Source organism: Puma concolor, chromosome D2 (assembly GCF_028749965.1).
Source record: "Puma concolor isolate L17-30 chromosome D2, mPumCon1.1.hap2, whole genome shotgun sequence".
Classification (NCBI taxonomy): Eukaryota; Metazoa; Chordata; class Mammalia; order Carnivora; family Felidae; genus Puma; species Puma concolor.
The window spans coordinates 72238774-72252985 of NC_141677.1; the positions used below are offsets into that span (position 1 = coordinate 72238774).

A 14212-nucleotide genomic window follows, 5' to 3' on the forward strand; every position below is an offset into this window, starting at 1 on the left:
GTGGTAGGGTCACAGCTTTACTCACATTACGAGTCAGCTGACGTGTGTGTGTACGCATATAGGTACATGTGAATACACACGTATACTGTGTATCAGTATTTTAAACGTCCGTGTGTTATATACACACGTGCATCTGTATACGTGTGTTATATACACGTGCAAGTGCACGCACCCACACGTTTACAAACACAGAAGAGCACCTTTACTTGCCACTTGCCACTCTGCTCTCTGTTGTCTGCCGCCCCTTGAGCGGGTGTCCACTGAAGTCCTGCCGGGGTCCTTGGTCCCAGCCGCTGACAGCCACCAACTCCGGTTGCCAGGGAGGGCCCCAGACTCTGCAGTCTTTCCCAGTCACAGGCCTCCGTGCCTCCAGTGCCCTCCAGAAGCCCGTGTCCCGCGCGCTGGGCACAGCAGGACCTCTGGGGGCCCTACGGCCCCCAGGCACCCTCAGTGACTTCTTCTCAGGCTGTTTGTCCCGGTCCAGGGATACCCCGACCAGAATGAGAGGCAAGTCAGATACAAGAAGGCACAGAGGGAAGCCGAGCACCTTGAAGTGTTTGTTAAACACGACAGTAGTGCGCGCTGGCCTTTCCTCGTTCCCTCGGACCGTCCACCCTTGAGGCCTCCGAGAATGGTTTCCTAGAGAGGACAGTCGCAGCCTCTCACTCCCATGTCTGCGGCCCAGATGCCCAGAGCAGCACTTGTCAAAGTGAGCTCTTTGGTCAGAAGGCCTGGGTCGGAGTTGCCTGTAAGGAGCGTGTCATCAGTGCTGGTGCCTCAGTTCCCTCCCAGACCTGCTGAATCCCTCTGTGGGCTTAGGGCATGTAGATACTAGATACTAAGGATTTGCACTTTTGAAAGGTCTCTCCCACTGCCCTGGGATGATGATGATTGCTTTTTTTCTTTCATATTTTTAAAATTTATTTTGAGAGAGAGTGAGCACGAGCAGGGGAGGAATATATATATACGTGTTATATATATATATGTGTGTGTGTGTTATATATATGTATATATATGTGTGTTATATATATGTATATACATACATATACATACATATATATATACACATCTATATATGTATACATGTGTATGTATATATGTGTGTGTGTGTGTGTGTATATATATATATATATAGAGAGAGAGAGAGAGAGAGAATATTCTAAGCAGGCTCCACACTGTCAGCACAGAGCCCAATGAGGGGTTTGAACTCACAAACTGAGATCATGATCTGATCTGAAATCAAGAGTCTGACGCTTAACCGACTGAGCCACTCAGGTGCCCCCCCCTCTCTTTTTGAGAGAACAAGTGTGCAAGCAGGGGAGGGGCAGAGAGAAAGGGAGAGAGAAGCTTAAGCAGGCTCCATGCCCAGCTGGGAGACTGATGCAGGGCTCTGTCTCATGACTGTGAGATCATGACCTGAGCTGAAATCAAGAGTCAGATGCTTAACCGACTGAGCCACCCAGACACCCCCTGCCATGTGCTTATCCTACACACTAAGTTTTTAAAAAAAAAAAACAAACGCCTTTATTGACATGTAATTTAAATGCCATGAAGTTCACACATTCAGCATGTACAATTCAGTGATTTCGAGTGTATTTTCCAGAGTTAGGCCACTATTACTATAATTTTAGAATGTTTTCGTCACCCCAGCAAGAAACCTTGTAAATAGACATCTCTCCAGAAAAGAGGTATAAATGGCCCTCAAACACTTGGAAAGATGCTTAGTGTCATTAGTCACTAAGGAAATGCAAATCAGAACCGTAATGAGCTGCCACTTTACATTCACCAGGAAGGCTAAAATAGACGACACCCAGTAGCAAGTGTTGGCAGGGGCACGAAGAAATTCGGCCCCTCGTGCGCTGCTGGTAGGATTGTGAAATGGTGCAGCGCCTTTGGGAATAATCTGGCAGCTAAACACGGGTTTACCACGTGACCCAGTGACTCGGACAGAATTGAAAATGTATGCCTTCGGAAACACGTGGCCACTGATGTTCATAGTGGCATTATTTGTAGCAGCCCCGAAATGGAAACAACACAAAAGCCCAGTGAATGAATAGCTGAACCAAAGGCGGTATATCCGAACCGTGGAAGATTATTCCTTTTCGGTCAGGAAAAGGAAGGATGATGTGATTCATGCTACAACATGGATGAACCTTGAAAACGTGATAAGCCAGACACAGAAGGCCACATGTTGTAGGATTCCTCCATTTATGCCAACTGTCTGGAATAGGCAAATCTGTGGAGACAAAAAGCAGATCAGTCCCCGCCGGGGGCTGTGGACAGAGGGAATAGGGAGGGACTCCTAATGGGTGTAGGACTTCTTTTGGGGGCGATGAAATGTTTTGAGCTTAGTGGGGATGGTTGCACAATTCTGTGAATATCCTGAACACCAGGGTGATTTTACTTTAAAAGGGTGATTTTGGGGGCACCTTGTTGGCTCAGTTAAGCATCCAACTTCAGCTCGGGTCATGATCCCATGGGTCGCGGGTTCAAGTCCCGCATCCAGCTCTGTGCTGACAGCTCAGAGCCTGGAGCCTGCTTTGGATTCTATGTTTCCCTTTCTTTCTGCCCTTCCCTCACTCATGCTCTGTTTGTCCCTTTCTCTCTCTCTCTCTCTCTCAAAAATAAATGTTAAACACTTTTTTATTAAGTTAAAAAAAAATAAAAGGGTGATTTTGGGGGAGCCTGGGTGGGTGGCTCAGTTGACTGACTCTTACGCATCTGACTCTCGATTTCAGCTCCGGACATGATCTTGTAGTTTAGTGAGTTTGAGCCCTACATTGGGCTCCACACTGACAGTACAGAACCTGCTTGGGATTCTCTCTCCCTCCCTCCCTCTCTGTGCCAACCCCCCACCAACTCACCCCTGCTCTTTCTCTCTCAAATAGATAAAAAATATTTTAAAAGGGAGAATTATATGGTATAAGAATTCATATACCATAAAATTACCATATCATTATTGATAAAATATTTTATTCCCAAAACATCTTTGTACCCATTAGATGCATGCTAACGTTTGCAGAAGAAAAACTGGCCTCTTGGTTTCAGTTCAGGACTGAATGTCAGCAATTGTTTGGGTAACTCTGCCTTGACGATTTGGTCCCACTCTGTTCTGAAAACACTGAGCAAATTGCAGCAAACTGGTTCAAAAAGGCACTCTGGGGATCATCTAGTATCTATTTCAACCCCTCATTTTACGGAGGAGACCACTGAGGCTGAGAAGGAGCAGGGGACTTGGCCAGGACCTCAGAGTCCTGCTACTTGTCCAGTAGACAACCCCCGCCACCGCCCAGCTGTCCTTCTCCACCTCTTTCCACCCTCCCCTCCCCACCCCCCAAAGTGTTTGTTGACCTCTCCTCAGCTGTGTTGGAAGTCATAACTAAGGGCTTGGGAGTATTAGTCACAACGTAGGAAGTCCAGAGACTCCGTAAGGATATGCCAGATGAGGACACCGCGGGTGGAGAAAGAAGCCTCTTTATGTGTCTGATCTTCTTAGCCGTGTATGGTTAGCATCGTGTGTCCTAGGATGACTACAAGAGGCGGCAAACAAGGCAAGGAGGCACTAAGTAATTTTTTGGCCGCAGTTGCAGGGTCACTGAGGACGCTAAACATTAAGACGTTACTATTAATCAGTACAGAGGAATGTTGGCCCGAGTGGGAGTGATAACCTCCCGAGGGCTCTCTACCCTTTTTCTGCAGTGAAATTTTAAGTGCTGGGCTGATTGGGACAGCTCTACCCAGAACTCCAAATGCTTGCCTTTTCAGACCAAGGTGATCGATCCCCTGAAAGTGTGTTTTGAGGTGGCCAGGGAACTGCCCTTGCTGCCACTTTGCATTAAGAAGTTTAAAAAAATGATACAATTAAGAACCTTCCAGTTTTGCACCCCATGATAACATAAAATCAGATGAAGCATGGCCAGCAAAATCTGTTCCAAATGCGCAGAGCTCCTGGCCAGCTGGCTGTGCAGGCTCCCGCGGTCATTTCATTAATCTCACGGTCACGCGACTCTTGAGTTTTCTGATTGCTTTGGACCCCATCTGTAGCTTTATCAGAGTTTTACTGTATTTAGATAGCTCTCCAGAAATAGCACTCACCGCTCACTGTACCTTAGCACAATGCTAGCTGTGGCATCTTTCAAACCACATTAACATTTCAACATCGCTTTTAGAATAGTTGTAATTACGAAGCATTTTGTTCTTTTTTAACTTACTTGGTGCGCATTTTTGCATAAAGCTGCGTTATTTTTCATGCGGATCCTTTCTAATGGCTCTATGATAACTCAATGAATCGAACTATCATAGTATATTAAATCACTCCTTTAAAGGGACACATTTACATTGATTCTAAGGTTTTTGTCTATTCGTTTTAAAAAAGAAAGAAACCTCTGTAATCAACATCCCTCTACCTACAGTGAGTTTTCTTTTTTTAATGTTTCTTTATTTATTTTGAGCAAGAGCCTGTGTGCGTGCAAGAGGAGGAGGGGCAGAGAGAGGGAGAGAGAATCCCAAGCAGGCTCCATGCTGTCAGCTCAGAGCCCGGTGTGGGGCTTGATCCCTCGAACCGTGGGACCGTGACCTGAGCCAAAAATCAAGAGTTGGGCGCTTAACCTACTGAGCCCCCCAGGTGCCCCTACAGTGAGCTTTCTGATAAATTACTTTTCAGAATCTGTTTCATGGGCTACCTGCTTTAGAATCACTGGGGCAGGGGAGGCTGGCTTAAAATGCAGATTCTCAGCCTGGTTGCACACCCACCAGTTTGGAGTCTCTGGATGATGGGATCTGAGAATCTCCATTTTCCCACCTCCCAAGGGATTTTTATGCTCATTGGAATTTGAGACTAACTCAAAAGAAAAACAAAAGAACAGACTGCTAGTTAATCATGGTAACTACCACTGATGGGGTGCTCACTGGCTCCTAGGAGGCACTGGGTGTAGCATTCATTTACTAATACTGTTACTTCCCCTACTTTAACAAGGAAGGAAAGTGAGTCTCATTACCTTTTCCAGTTTACTTGGCTAATAAATTTCAGGACTATATTTGAGCCCCACCGACTCTGGAGCCCATGTTCCTTATCCACTTGAGTATTCCAATGGCCAAATGTTTAGATTCCAGACCCGCCCCCACCAAAAAAAGTCCAAGCATTGCAGTCACAGCTCCCCTAAGACCGTAGTCAGTCTGCGAACCTTCACTTGCAACCTGGGTTAGTCCTGTTTGAGAGAAATTAGAAGAATCTTGGTGAGACTCTGGCCTCCGACCTCCCTTGTCTAGAGCCAGACCCTGAGCTCAGGACAGACTCTCAGATAGAAATGCTCCACAGAGTGAGGAACATGGAGGTGGTGGGGTTTTTCCTCATTTCCCAGAGTCCAGAAGTCTTTGGGAATCTCACCTGACTGGTAGAGTATTCCAGTGGGAAAAGTGGGTTAGGGAGCAAAAGTGGAGAGGACAGACAGCACAGGCATTTGTGTGTTGAGGGACAGGAAGGACAGACACCCCACAGGCCGGTGGAGTTGGGAGCCCAGACTCCCACGTCTTGGACATTTGATTTATCTCTAACCACAGCCATGGGCATACTGCCAGGGGCATGAAAGCCCAGGGAGTTTCATGGTCAATGGGGCATCTTGGCTTTTGGTGAGCAGAAGAGTATTGTGACCATTTAGGTAGAACGGTGTACTGCAGGGATCAGCAGACTTTTTCAGTGAAGATCTCTAGAGGCCAAGCTTTGCTGTCCATAGGGTCTTTGCATAGATAGTACATAAACGAATGGGCATGGCTGTTTCCCAGTATAACTTTATCTACAAAAAATTACAGGCTGCAATTTGCCAACCCCTGGAGAAGGAAGACCATTGCTTTGGAATCAGCCTGACTGGGTTTAAACTCCAGTTCTGACTCCCCACTAGCTGGTTGAGAGGCAGGTGACTTGGATGGCTGTATAACATTTTGGCTAAGAACTTGGCCTCTGGAAGTGGAGGGTCCAGGGTTCAGGTCCTGCCTCCACTACCCCTGAGCTGTGTGACCTTAGATAGGGCCTTTCCCTGAACTCCCCTATCTCAGCTGTGGTGAGAATTATTTGAGCTTAGTACCTTTACGCGCACACACACACACACACACACACACACACACACACACACACAGCACAGTGGTGCTTGGCAGATAGGTGCTCTGGAAATTTTAGCAGTTAGTATTACTATTCTCTGGGCTGGAGTTTCCCCATCTAATAAACGAGGATAATATTAGGACCTTTTATCATAGTTGTAGGGATTACATTTAGTACCGGGTAGGGGAAGTATTGGCATGAAGTGAAAACTCTGTACTAATATCATCCTTTAGGAATGGGAAGGCATTTGCCCTTCTAGGAGCCTTAGAGGATGGCTCTTTGTAGACGGAAGAGCTTTGGCAAAGGTAGGAGTCTTCTCAGAAATCAAAATCCTCTTGGTTATCTTCAGTATCTGATAATGTGACCCAGCACGGTGTGAGAAGAGTGGGGGGCACTTGGTGTTCATTGATGTTCTGCTCCCTTTGGATAAGCCCCTTGCCCAAGCCAGGCTCTGCTCACCAGCCCAGGACATGGCTGGCGGTGTTCCCCAGTGCCTTTGCTTACACTTCTTCCCCTGATTGGAGTGGTCTCTTCTTTTCCTAATCCACTGACTCACCAAGACCCCATCAGATGCTTGCCATGCTGAAGCCTGTCCCTGACGGCTCCTCCCCACAATGACCCCTCCTCAGAACTCTTGCTATTGTCATCCTTTTGTTGGCAATTGTTATTGCTTATAGGTCCTGCTTCTTCAGCTAGACTGACAGTTCTTGGGGGATGGGATCATGTTATGCTTCCTGGTCTCACATTTTCTTCCACTTAGAGTGCCCATAAGAAACACCAGTGGGTTGAAAACAGTAGCTTTTTAATTGATGCAGATGCTGATTATGGAAGACTAGGAGTCTTAATTCTAGGAGTTATGCACTCTTGTTGACATTCGTTAACTTAATGGAGCCTCATAGAATTGCCCTTCAAGAGCTCTCTTAGGACAGAAAGCAGTAAAAGTGAAGAATATTCTGGGCCTGGTCCATAAATCCTTCCAAGCACACTCCTCCTCGCTCTTCCCTCACCTCTCTGCTGAGTGGAGAGGTCCTTGAGGACAGAGAGGAAGGGGAGCACAAAAGGAAAGGAGCCCGGATCTCTGAGTAGCTGCTTGGAGGAGAGCAAACCAGGAAAGATGACTGGGCAGGAGGGCCACGTCAGGCTTGCGTGAGAAGTGAGCGTTTTGAGTGGCGAGTTAAAGAAGCATGTACGCATTCACCCACGCAGATATGTAGGCACACACAGAGTGCCCGAGCCTCTTGCCAGTTGGGTGTTTGCACCTTAGAAGAGTCACTGTAGGGCCCTCTGAGAGACAGGCATGGTTGCCTTAATTGACACTGTAACGTAAGAATAAATGTGCCCCCCCCCCCAAATCTACAGGGCTTTCTCTGTGTGTGCGGTTAATAACCGTGGTGATTCCATCAGGCTCGACATTGTGGCTCATGTCCGATGTGTTGCCACCCACTGAAAGGTTTGGCCTAAGACCCATTACAGGGAATTGTTGTCTGCCTGTTTGATTCTGAAGGCTGACAGCTCTCCCTCTGAGGATGCTTGCATGAGCCTCCTATTGTAGGATTTAATAGAGATTCTGTGCTGGGATTCCAAGCTCAGCAGACAGTCTCTGTAACTAGGCTGTGACAAGATGGGACCACCATAACGTCCCCCGATCTGGAAGCAGTCCCACAGTTCAGCCTTCCGGCACCTAATCCTGGACTGGAAGTGAGCCAGGAAGGCCTGATCACAGACCCGACCATCATTAGACCCTTGGATCAAAGACCTGTCCTTCACAGTTAGAGAGTCACACGATTTTCCGAAGCTCAGTTATCTGCTTGCCCACCCCAACGGGATGCTGAGCCATAACAAGAGGAGAATGATACAGATGGGGAGAGGTGGGAGGTGGGTGTTAGACACACAGACAGTGAAGGTCATCGGCCCCTGAGCTGTCGCTGGAGGCGGAGGGGTACGGGAAGAGAGTCCAGAAACCTACACAAAGAATGACATTATTGCATAATACGGCAGAGACGTCCAGGGTGAAACTTCCGTCCGCAGGAAGAGTTAATTACTACTCTTCGTTGTGGTTTGGATGGTGAGAAGGTGCATGTCCCATGCTGGACTTGTCACTCTGAGCTACTGCTGGGAGAAAGCGGCTGTCACTAAGCACGGAGGAGCCCGTTGTTTCAGGTCGTCATTCCCAAATCATGCAGGCGGATGACTGACTGTCGTCTTTGTCTCCTCCTCCTGTGTGCACCCAGAGGAGGGCGCACAGAGACAGGCCTCGCTCTGAAATACCTTCTGCGCAAAGGGTTCCCTGGGGGCAGAAATGCCTCTGTGCCCCAGATTCTCATCGTCGTCACTGACGGGAGGTCCCAAGGGCACGTGGCGCCGCCGGCCAAGCAGCTCAAGGAAAGAGGTGTCACCGTATTTGCCGTCGGGGTCCGGTTTCCCAGGTAAGAGCCTCGGTCGCTCTGGGTCACCCTGGAGACTGTGGAGACACAGTAAGAAAGGGGATTTGGCCAAACCACTCTGGTCCTTCCAGGCTCGCTCTCCTCCTCGCTTTGTATGTGGTGCCAGAACGCGCGGAGCTCCAAGTCTGGGAGCGTGCGTTGTCTTTAGCTGAGTCTGAGTCCTTGGTTGTAAGCGCCAGAAACTTGACCCCAGTTGACTTGGGCAGAAATGGAAATTCACAGACTCATCTGATTGTACTGGGTGGGTCAAGGGTCTCTTGGGGTGAGCAGGAGCCAGGGACTTGAACGCCGTGAAGATTCTTTCTTTCCTCTCGCCTCTGCTCTTCTCTGAGCCTGGTCCTCAAAGGAACCCGGGACTGTGGCTGCAGGTGGCGCCCAGCTCCACCCTGGGGAGAGAAGACTCATGTTCCCGGTTTCAAGTAGAATAATCCAAGAAAGGGTTCTCCTTAGCCTGAGTCACAGACCTACTCCTGAGGCCAGGAGAGTGGGGGTCTCTGAGGGGCCGCCCCCTCCTCAGACACTGGAATGTGCTTTCCTGGAAAAGAGAGGAGCACAGGTCTTCCCTGCTCTCAACCCTAAAATTGGGGGTGCCCTTGTGGGCCCCTCGTTAGTGTGGGTATTAAGTGAAAGGACTCTCTGGTCTGGGTACCATGCCTGTACACAGAAATCCCATTTTCTATTATTTTTTAAGTATATGTATTCACATCTTGAGAGCGCGCGCGAGAGGCACGCACACGTCAGTGGGGGAGGGGCAGAGGGAGCAAGGGAATCCCAAGCAGGCTTCACACGGAGAGCACAGAGCCCGACTCAGGGCTCAGTCCCATGAACTATGAGACCGTGACTTGGGCCAAAATCAAGAGTTGGACACTCAGCCGACTGAGCCACCCAGGAGCCCCTCTATTAGTTTTAGTACAGGTGTTATTCTAAGTTCTCCGAGTACAGAGACGGTACAAAGCGCCTGCCTTCACGGAGCTTCCGTTCTAGGAGAGGCACTAGGCAATAAACAAGTGAGTGAATGAATAAGTAATGCTATTTCGGGTGGAAATAAAACGCAGAGAAGGAAAAGGAAGGTGGTAGGAGGTTAACAAGAGTGATGAGGCACAGGGAACCCAGCTGTTTTAGATCAGGGGGGTCTGTTGGGAGTTGATTTTTGAGCAGAAACTTGAGGGAAGCAAGTAAGCCTTCCAAATAGCAGGGAAAAGAGTAGGCAAGACAGATGCCGAGCACAGAGGGCCTGAGCCAGCTTAGTGTGCTATAGAACAGAAAGCCTGGCGGTGTGTGTGGAACCCAGCAAACAAGGGGTGAATTACAAGAAACGGGGTAGAAGAGGTAGGTAGGAGTCAGGTCTCTAGACCTGCGGGTCACAGTAGAGCCTTCAGAGCGTATTGTGGGTAGCTTGGGAAGGTTCGGTGGCTTTGAGCCGGGAACTGCCACGTGTTGACTAGCTGTTTTAGAAGATCACCCTGGCTGCCAGGTAGAGAAGAGACTGGGGGGTTGAGGTGCAAGGAGAAGGGGTAGGGCAGGGCAGGGAATCTAGTTAGGCGACCTTTGGAGAGAGAGAGAGAGAGAGAGAGAGAGAGAGGGAGGGAGGGAGGGAGGGAGAGATCGTGGTGGCGTATAGTGGGAAAGTGCTGGGACCTCGCTAAGGGATGGTTGGACTCGGGTAGTTCTGAAGGCAGGGCAGCGGAGTGGCTGGTGAGCTGCGCGTGGGACAACCCAGGATTTTGGCCTGAGCCCCAGAGCGAAAGGCGGGGCTGCTTACTGAGGTGGGGAAGGCTGGGGAGGAGCAAGGGGAGCAGAGTCCTCTTTCAGATCAAGTTTGGGGCGCATATTGGACCTCTGAGCAGAGAAGCTGAGTCAGCGGCGGGACGTAGGAGTCTGGGCCACAGGAGAGGGGACGGACAGAGATTGAACTCGAGGGCGGCGTTTATAGCCTGAAGATCACCTAGCGAGTGGGTGCAGCGAGGGAAGACCACCGAGGACCAGGGTGCGCAGTACCGGGGCGGGGGCGGGGGGGGGAGCTATCCCGGGCCGGGCCGCCACCAGCAGCATCCCGTTGTGGTTGTCATTGCCAGTGAGTGAGTATTTAACACACACCGCCTCACCGGGGGCTCTTTTTGTGTCCTCACGCATGAGAGAGGAGACAAGGGTGTTGCTTCCTGGCCCGCTGCCCGCCCTCCTCCCGCACGGTGCCGAATCCAGTACCTTGCACGTCGCACTTGCCCAAAGGTTTGCCAGTGAGGATGCTGCCTACCAGATGGTGGCAATACATGGCCCGTTCCGGGACTTTCTTCTCCAGCTGCGAGCTGGAGCAGTGCTTCTCAGACTGTCCGTGGTGGAGGTCCAGTCTGTTTTGTTTTGCTTTGAATCCATCATGGATGGATACTTCAGAGGAAGACAAAAAAAAAAAAAGAAAAACTTGCAAAGTGAAATAAAAAGCAAAGACAGAATAGAAGCCCAAAAGTTTATTACTTGATCCAGCAGGTGTAAAATGACACTGTCAGGTTCCTGTATAATAGCTTCTAGGTGTTTATTGTCAGTGTCTATGCTCGTCTGGTTCTGGATGAGGGTGGAACGGTTTGGGGGCCTACACCAGCCCCCGCACTTTGAGCACCCCTCACTTGGATCAAGAGGTCATTGGTCAGGAGAGGAGACGTTGCTCCGCCCCGCATGTCCTGGGCTGCAGCCACAGGAACCCTCTGAGGAAGCCCGTGGGTTCCCAGGCCCTTCTGACCCCTCCTCTCGCTGTTGGTAAAAGGCCAGGTCACTACTGACCGGTGGTTCTCCAAGTGTGCTCCCTGGACCAGCGGTATCAGCATCACGTGAGAGCTTGTGAGGAATGCACACATTCGGGCCCACCCCGATGAACCCAGAACTCTGGGGTGAGGCACCTCGGCCGGTGGTTTTCCGTGGCCCCCGGTGATTCTGATGTCCACTGACATTGGAGAACCGCCGCCGTGGGCAGTGTGAGGCTCTGAGTGCGATGAAAAAGCTGATGCCGGTTCCGACTCCTTCCTCTTCTTAGTATTCACTGGGCCCCTTCTCTGCTGGTTCTCGGCCCTGGCTTTTGTGAAAATCTGCTGCTGGGCTGGGAGAGCGGAGGGAGGGGCCCGGCCTCGCTGCCCTCTGAATGCTACTGTTGAGGCCCCAACTCGGAAGCCCCCTTGTGTCTGTCAGGTGCTGTCTGAGGTACTGGGCGGAATGTCTAGTTGACACGGCTCCAGAGGAGAATGGAGAGTTTTATACCCGTGAACTTGGGAGATAAATGAAGTTGTTGCCATACTGCCAGACCTTGGTCTGTCTTGATGAATTTCTTGATGGGCAAGATTCTAAATACATTCCTGACTACCCGGTCTCCTTAAAAAGGTTTCTCGGGGCGCCCGGGCGGCTCAGTCAGTTAAGCGTTCGACTTCGGCTCAGGTCACGGTCTCACGGTTCCTGGGTTCGAGCCCGGCATTGGATTCGGTGCTGACAGCTCAGAGCCTGGAGCCTGCTTCAGATTCTGTTTCTCCCTCTCTGTCTCTGCCCTTCCCCTTCTCGCACTCTGTCTTTCTCTCTCTCTGTCTCAAAAAAATAAAAAAGTAAAAAAAAAAAAAAAAAAAGAAAATTGAAAAAAAAAAGGCTTCTCAACATCATTTAATGCTTTCTTCGTCCCACATATCATTTTGGGGCTGGGCCCTAACCGCAGTGCCCCCTGGCTGCTGACGTGTGCTGGCCCCTTCCTCTGCATAACCTCACGTTGCTGACCCTTGAGTTCTTATGTCCACTGTTTATCATCCAGTGTTTTCTTTCTCCCGCTAGCTTCCCTTGCTCGTTCTTCTCTTGCCGTCACCCAGAATCACTTTCCCTCATTTCCTTTCTGGTTAAATGTTTCTCATCAGCTGTGGGGGATAACACCAGGCAACCAAGTCTGTTAAGACCATGTCTCAAATGAGAGCCGATGGTTCCACGGGTTTGGCTTGCCTTGGAGGAGTTTGTGAATCCTGGCACGCGTGCTCGAGAGCCCTCGGGGCCTTTCTGCGGTTCACTTCTGGATCTTACCTCACCCACCGGGGATGCAGGTGAGGTCCAGAAGTGAACCACAGAAAGAACCTGCATCCCCGGTGGGTGAGGTTGCAGCTAGGTGGCCTTTGGAGCGGTGCGGTCGTACTGCTGTCCACAGGGAGCCCCTGGTGTAGGAGATGGGTGGACAGGAAGGTGGAGGGGGGTGGGGCAGTCAGCTGCTCGTAACTCCTCTGCTGGGGGCTGGGGACGGGGGACAGGTGGGAGGAGCTGCACGCGCTGGCCAGCGAGCCGAGGGAGCAGCACGTGCTGATGGCTGAGCAGGTGGAGGACGCCACCAATGGCCTTTTAAGCACCCTCAGCAAGTCTGACATCTGCACCGCCGCCTCTCCAGGTAAGGCCTTCCAGGCTGAGAAGGTGTGGCCCCGCCCAGGTAGAAGCAGGGTGGGGATGGTTCCCGAGGCAAGAGGTCAGGAGGCTCCCCAGGGAGAGGGGAGGGCAAGAGGAGCGGGGTCTCGCAGCTTCAGCTCTGGGGTGCTCTGCTCGGGCTACCTCCCTGTGTCGAGCCCTGTGGTTTCTCAGCTCGGAACCCCGAGCTTGTTGCTGAGGGGTAGAGGGGCCCCGGGTGTGGGCCCCGGACCTGGTGGGGCCCCCTGTGCCTGTCCCCTCCTCAGGAGGAAGAGCCAAGTGAGCTCCCCAGGCACGGTCAGCACGGGGCCACTTCAGCTGGGGTGAGGTCTCTGCATTGCTAGTTGTCATCATCAGGCTCCACCCGGGAGCCAGAATAAAAGGCGCACATGTGCACAAGATGCGAGAGCTGTGGGCCGGGGGGATCCTCAGAGACTGGCTGCCCGGCCAGCAGGTAGAGCAGGGCCCCTCCCCTGACGTGCTCGGCCGGGTAAGAGGCAGAAGTAGCAGGGCTGAGGGTGGTGGGACCGCAGGTGGGGGAGGGAGATAACCCTGTCTTCTCCGTCACTGTGCCCTGTGGACACAGACTGCCAGGTCCAGCCTCATCCCTGTGAGCGCAAGACGCTGGAGACGGTCAGGGAGCTTGTGGGCAGTGCCCTGTGCTGGAGAGGATCGCGGGGGACCGATGCCGTGCTGGTGGCACTCTGTCCCTTCTCCAGGTTTGTCCACGTGGTCTGGGGTCAGCGCCCGAGGGCCTGCCTGGGTAGAGACGGAGACCCCCACAGCTGGGCGCGCACGTGCTCCGGGGAGAACAGCTGTTTGGAAGGGCCTTGGCCACGGAGCGTGACAGGGACCAGAGGAGACCTGGGAGGGAGACAGGGACAGAGCTGTGGGATCACAGGAAAGGTCACAGCTACACAGCGTCAGAATCTTGTAGACCCACGGCCCAGTCGCGCATGGTGAGTGAGGGTGACAGGGGCACAGCCATTCTGGAAGGCTAATAAGGGAGCCAAAGCCAGTCCTCTAGGGCAGTGGTCTGGACTTGGGGTAGTGGTCTGGTAATTTGATTCCTCTGAATACAGTCTCTGTCCTTACAGGCCGAGTGGGGCGGGAGGCTTAAGGTCTTAGATAAATTCCAGTTGTGGAGGCCGTGGGGGATGATGCAGTGTTCGTCAGAACTGGAGCTCGGGCGTTCTAGAATACCTGCTGCCTGGAGGTCAGCCATTCTCTCGAAGATTCCTAGGCTAGGCTACCTGCGGTATAG

The 14212-nt window shown here is 51.4% G+C and overlaps 1 protein-coding gene across 3 annotated transcripts in view; it reads left to right on the forward strand.

Annotated features, from left to right (window-relative positions):
• The window catches only part of VWA2 (von Willebrand factor A domain containing 2), a 42720-nt gene that overhangs the window by 17444 nt on the left and 11064 nt on the right, over positions 1 to 14212 (forward strand). For 2 of the 3 annotated variants that reach the window (XM_025918224.2, XM_086680938.1), the window contains 3 exons: positions 8326 to 8520; positions 12801 to 12934; positions 13535 to 13667. The exons of the other annotated variant lie outside the window; for it this stretch is intronic. In XM_025918224.2, the coding sequence (XP_025774009.2) occupies positions 8326 to 8520; positions 12801 to 12934; positions 13535 to 13667 (462 nt within the window). The remainder of the gene's footprint in view (positions 1 to 8325; positions 8521 to 12800; positions 12935 to 13534; positions 13668 to 14212) is intronic. 3 annotated transcript variants of the gene reach the window in all.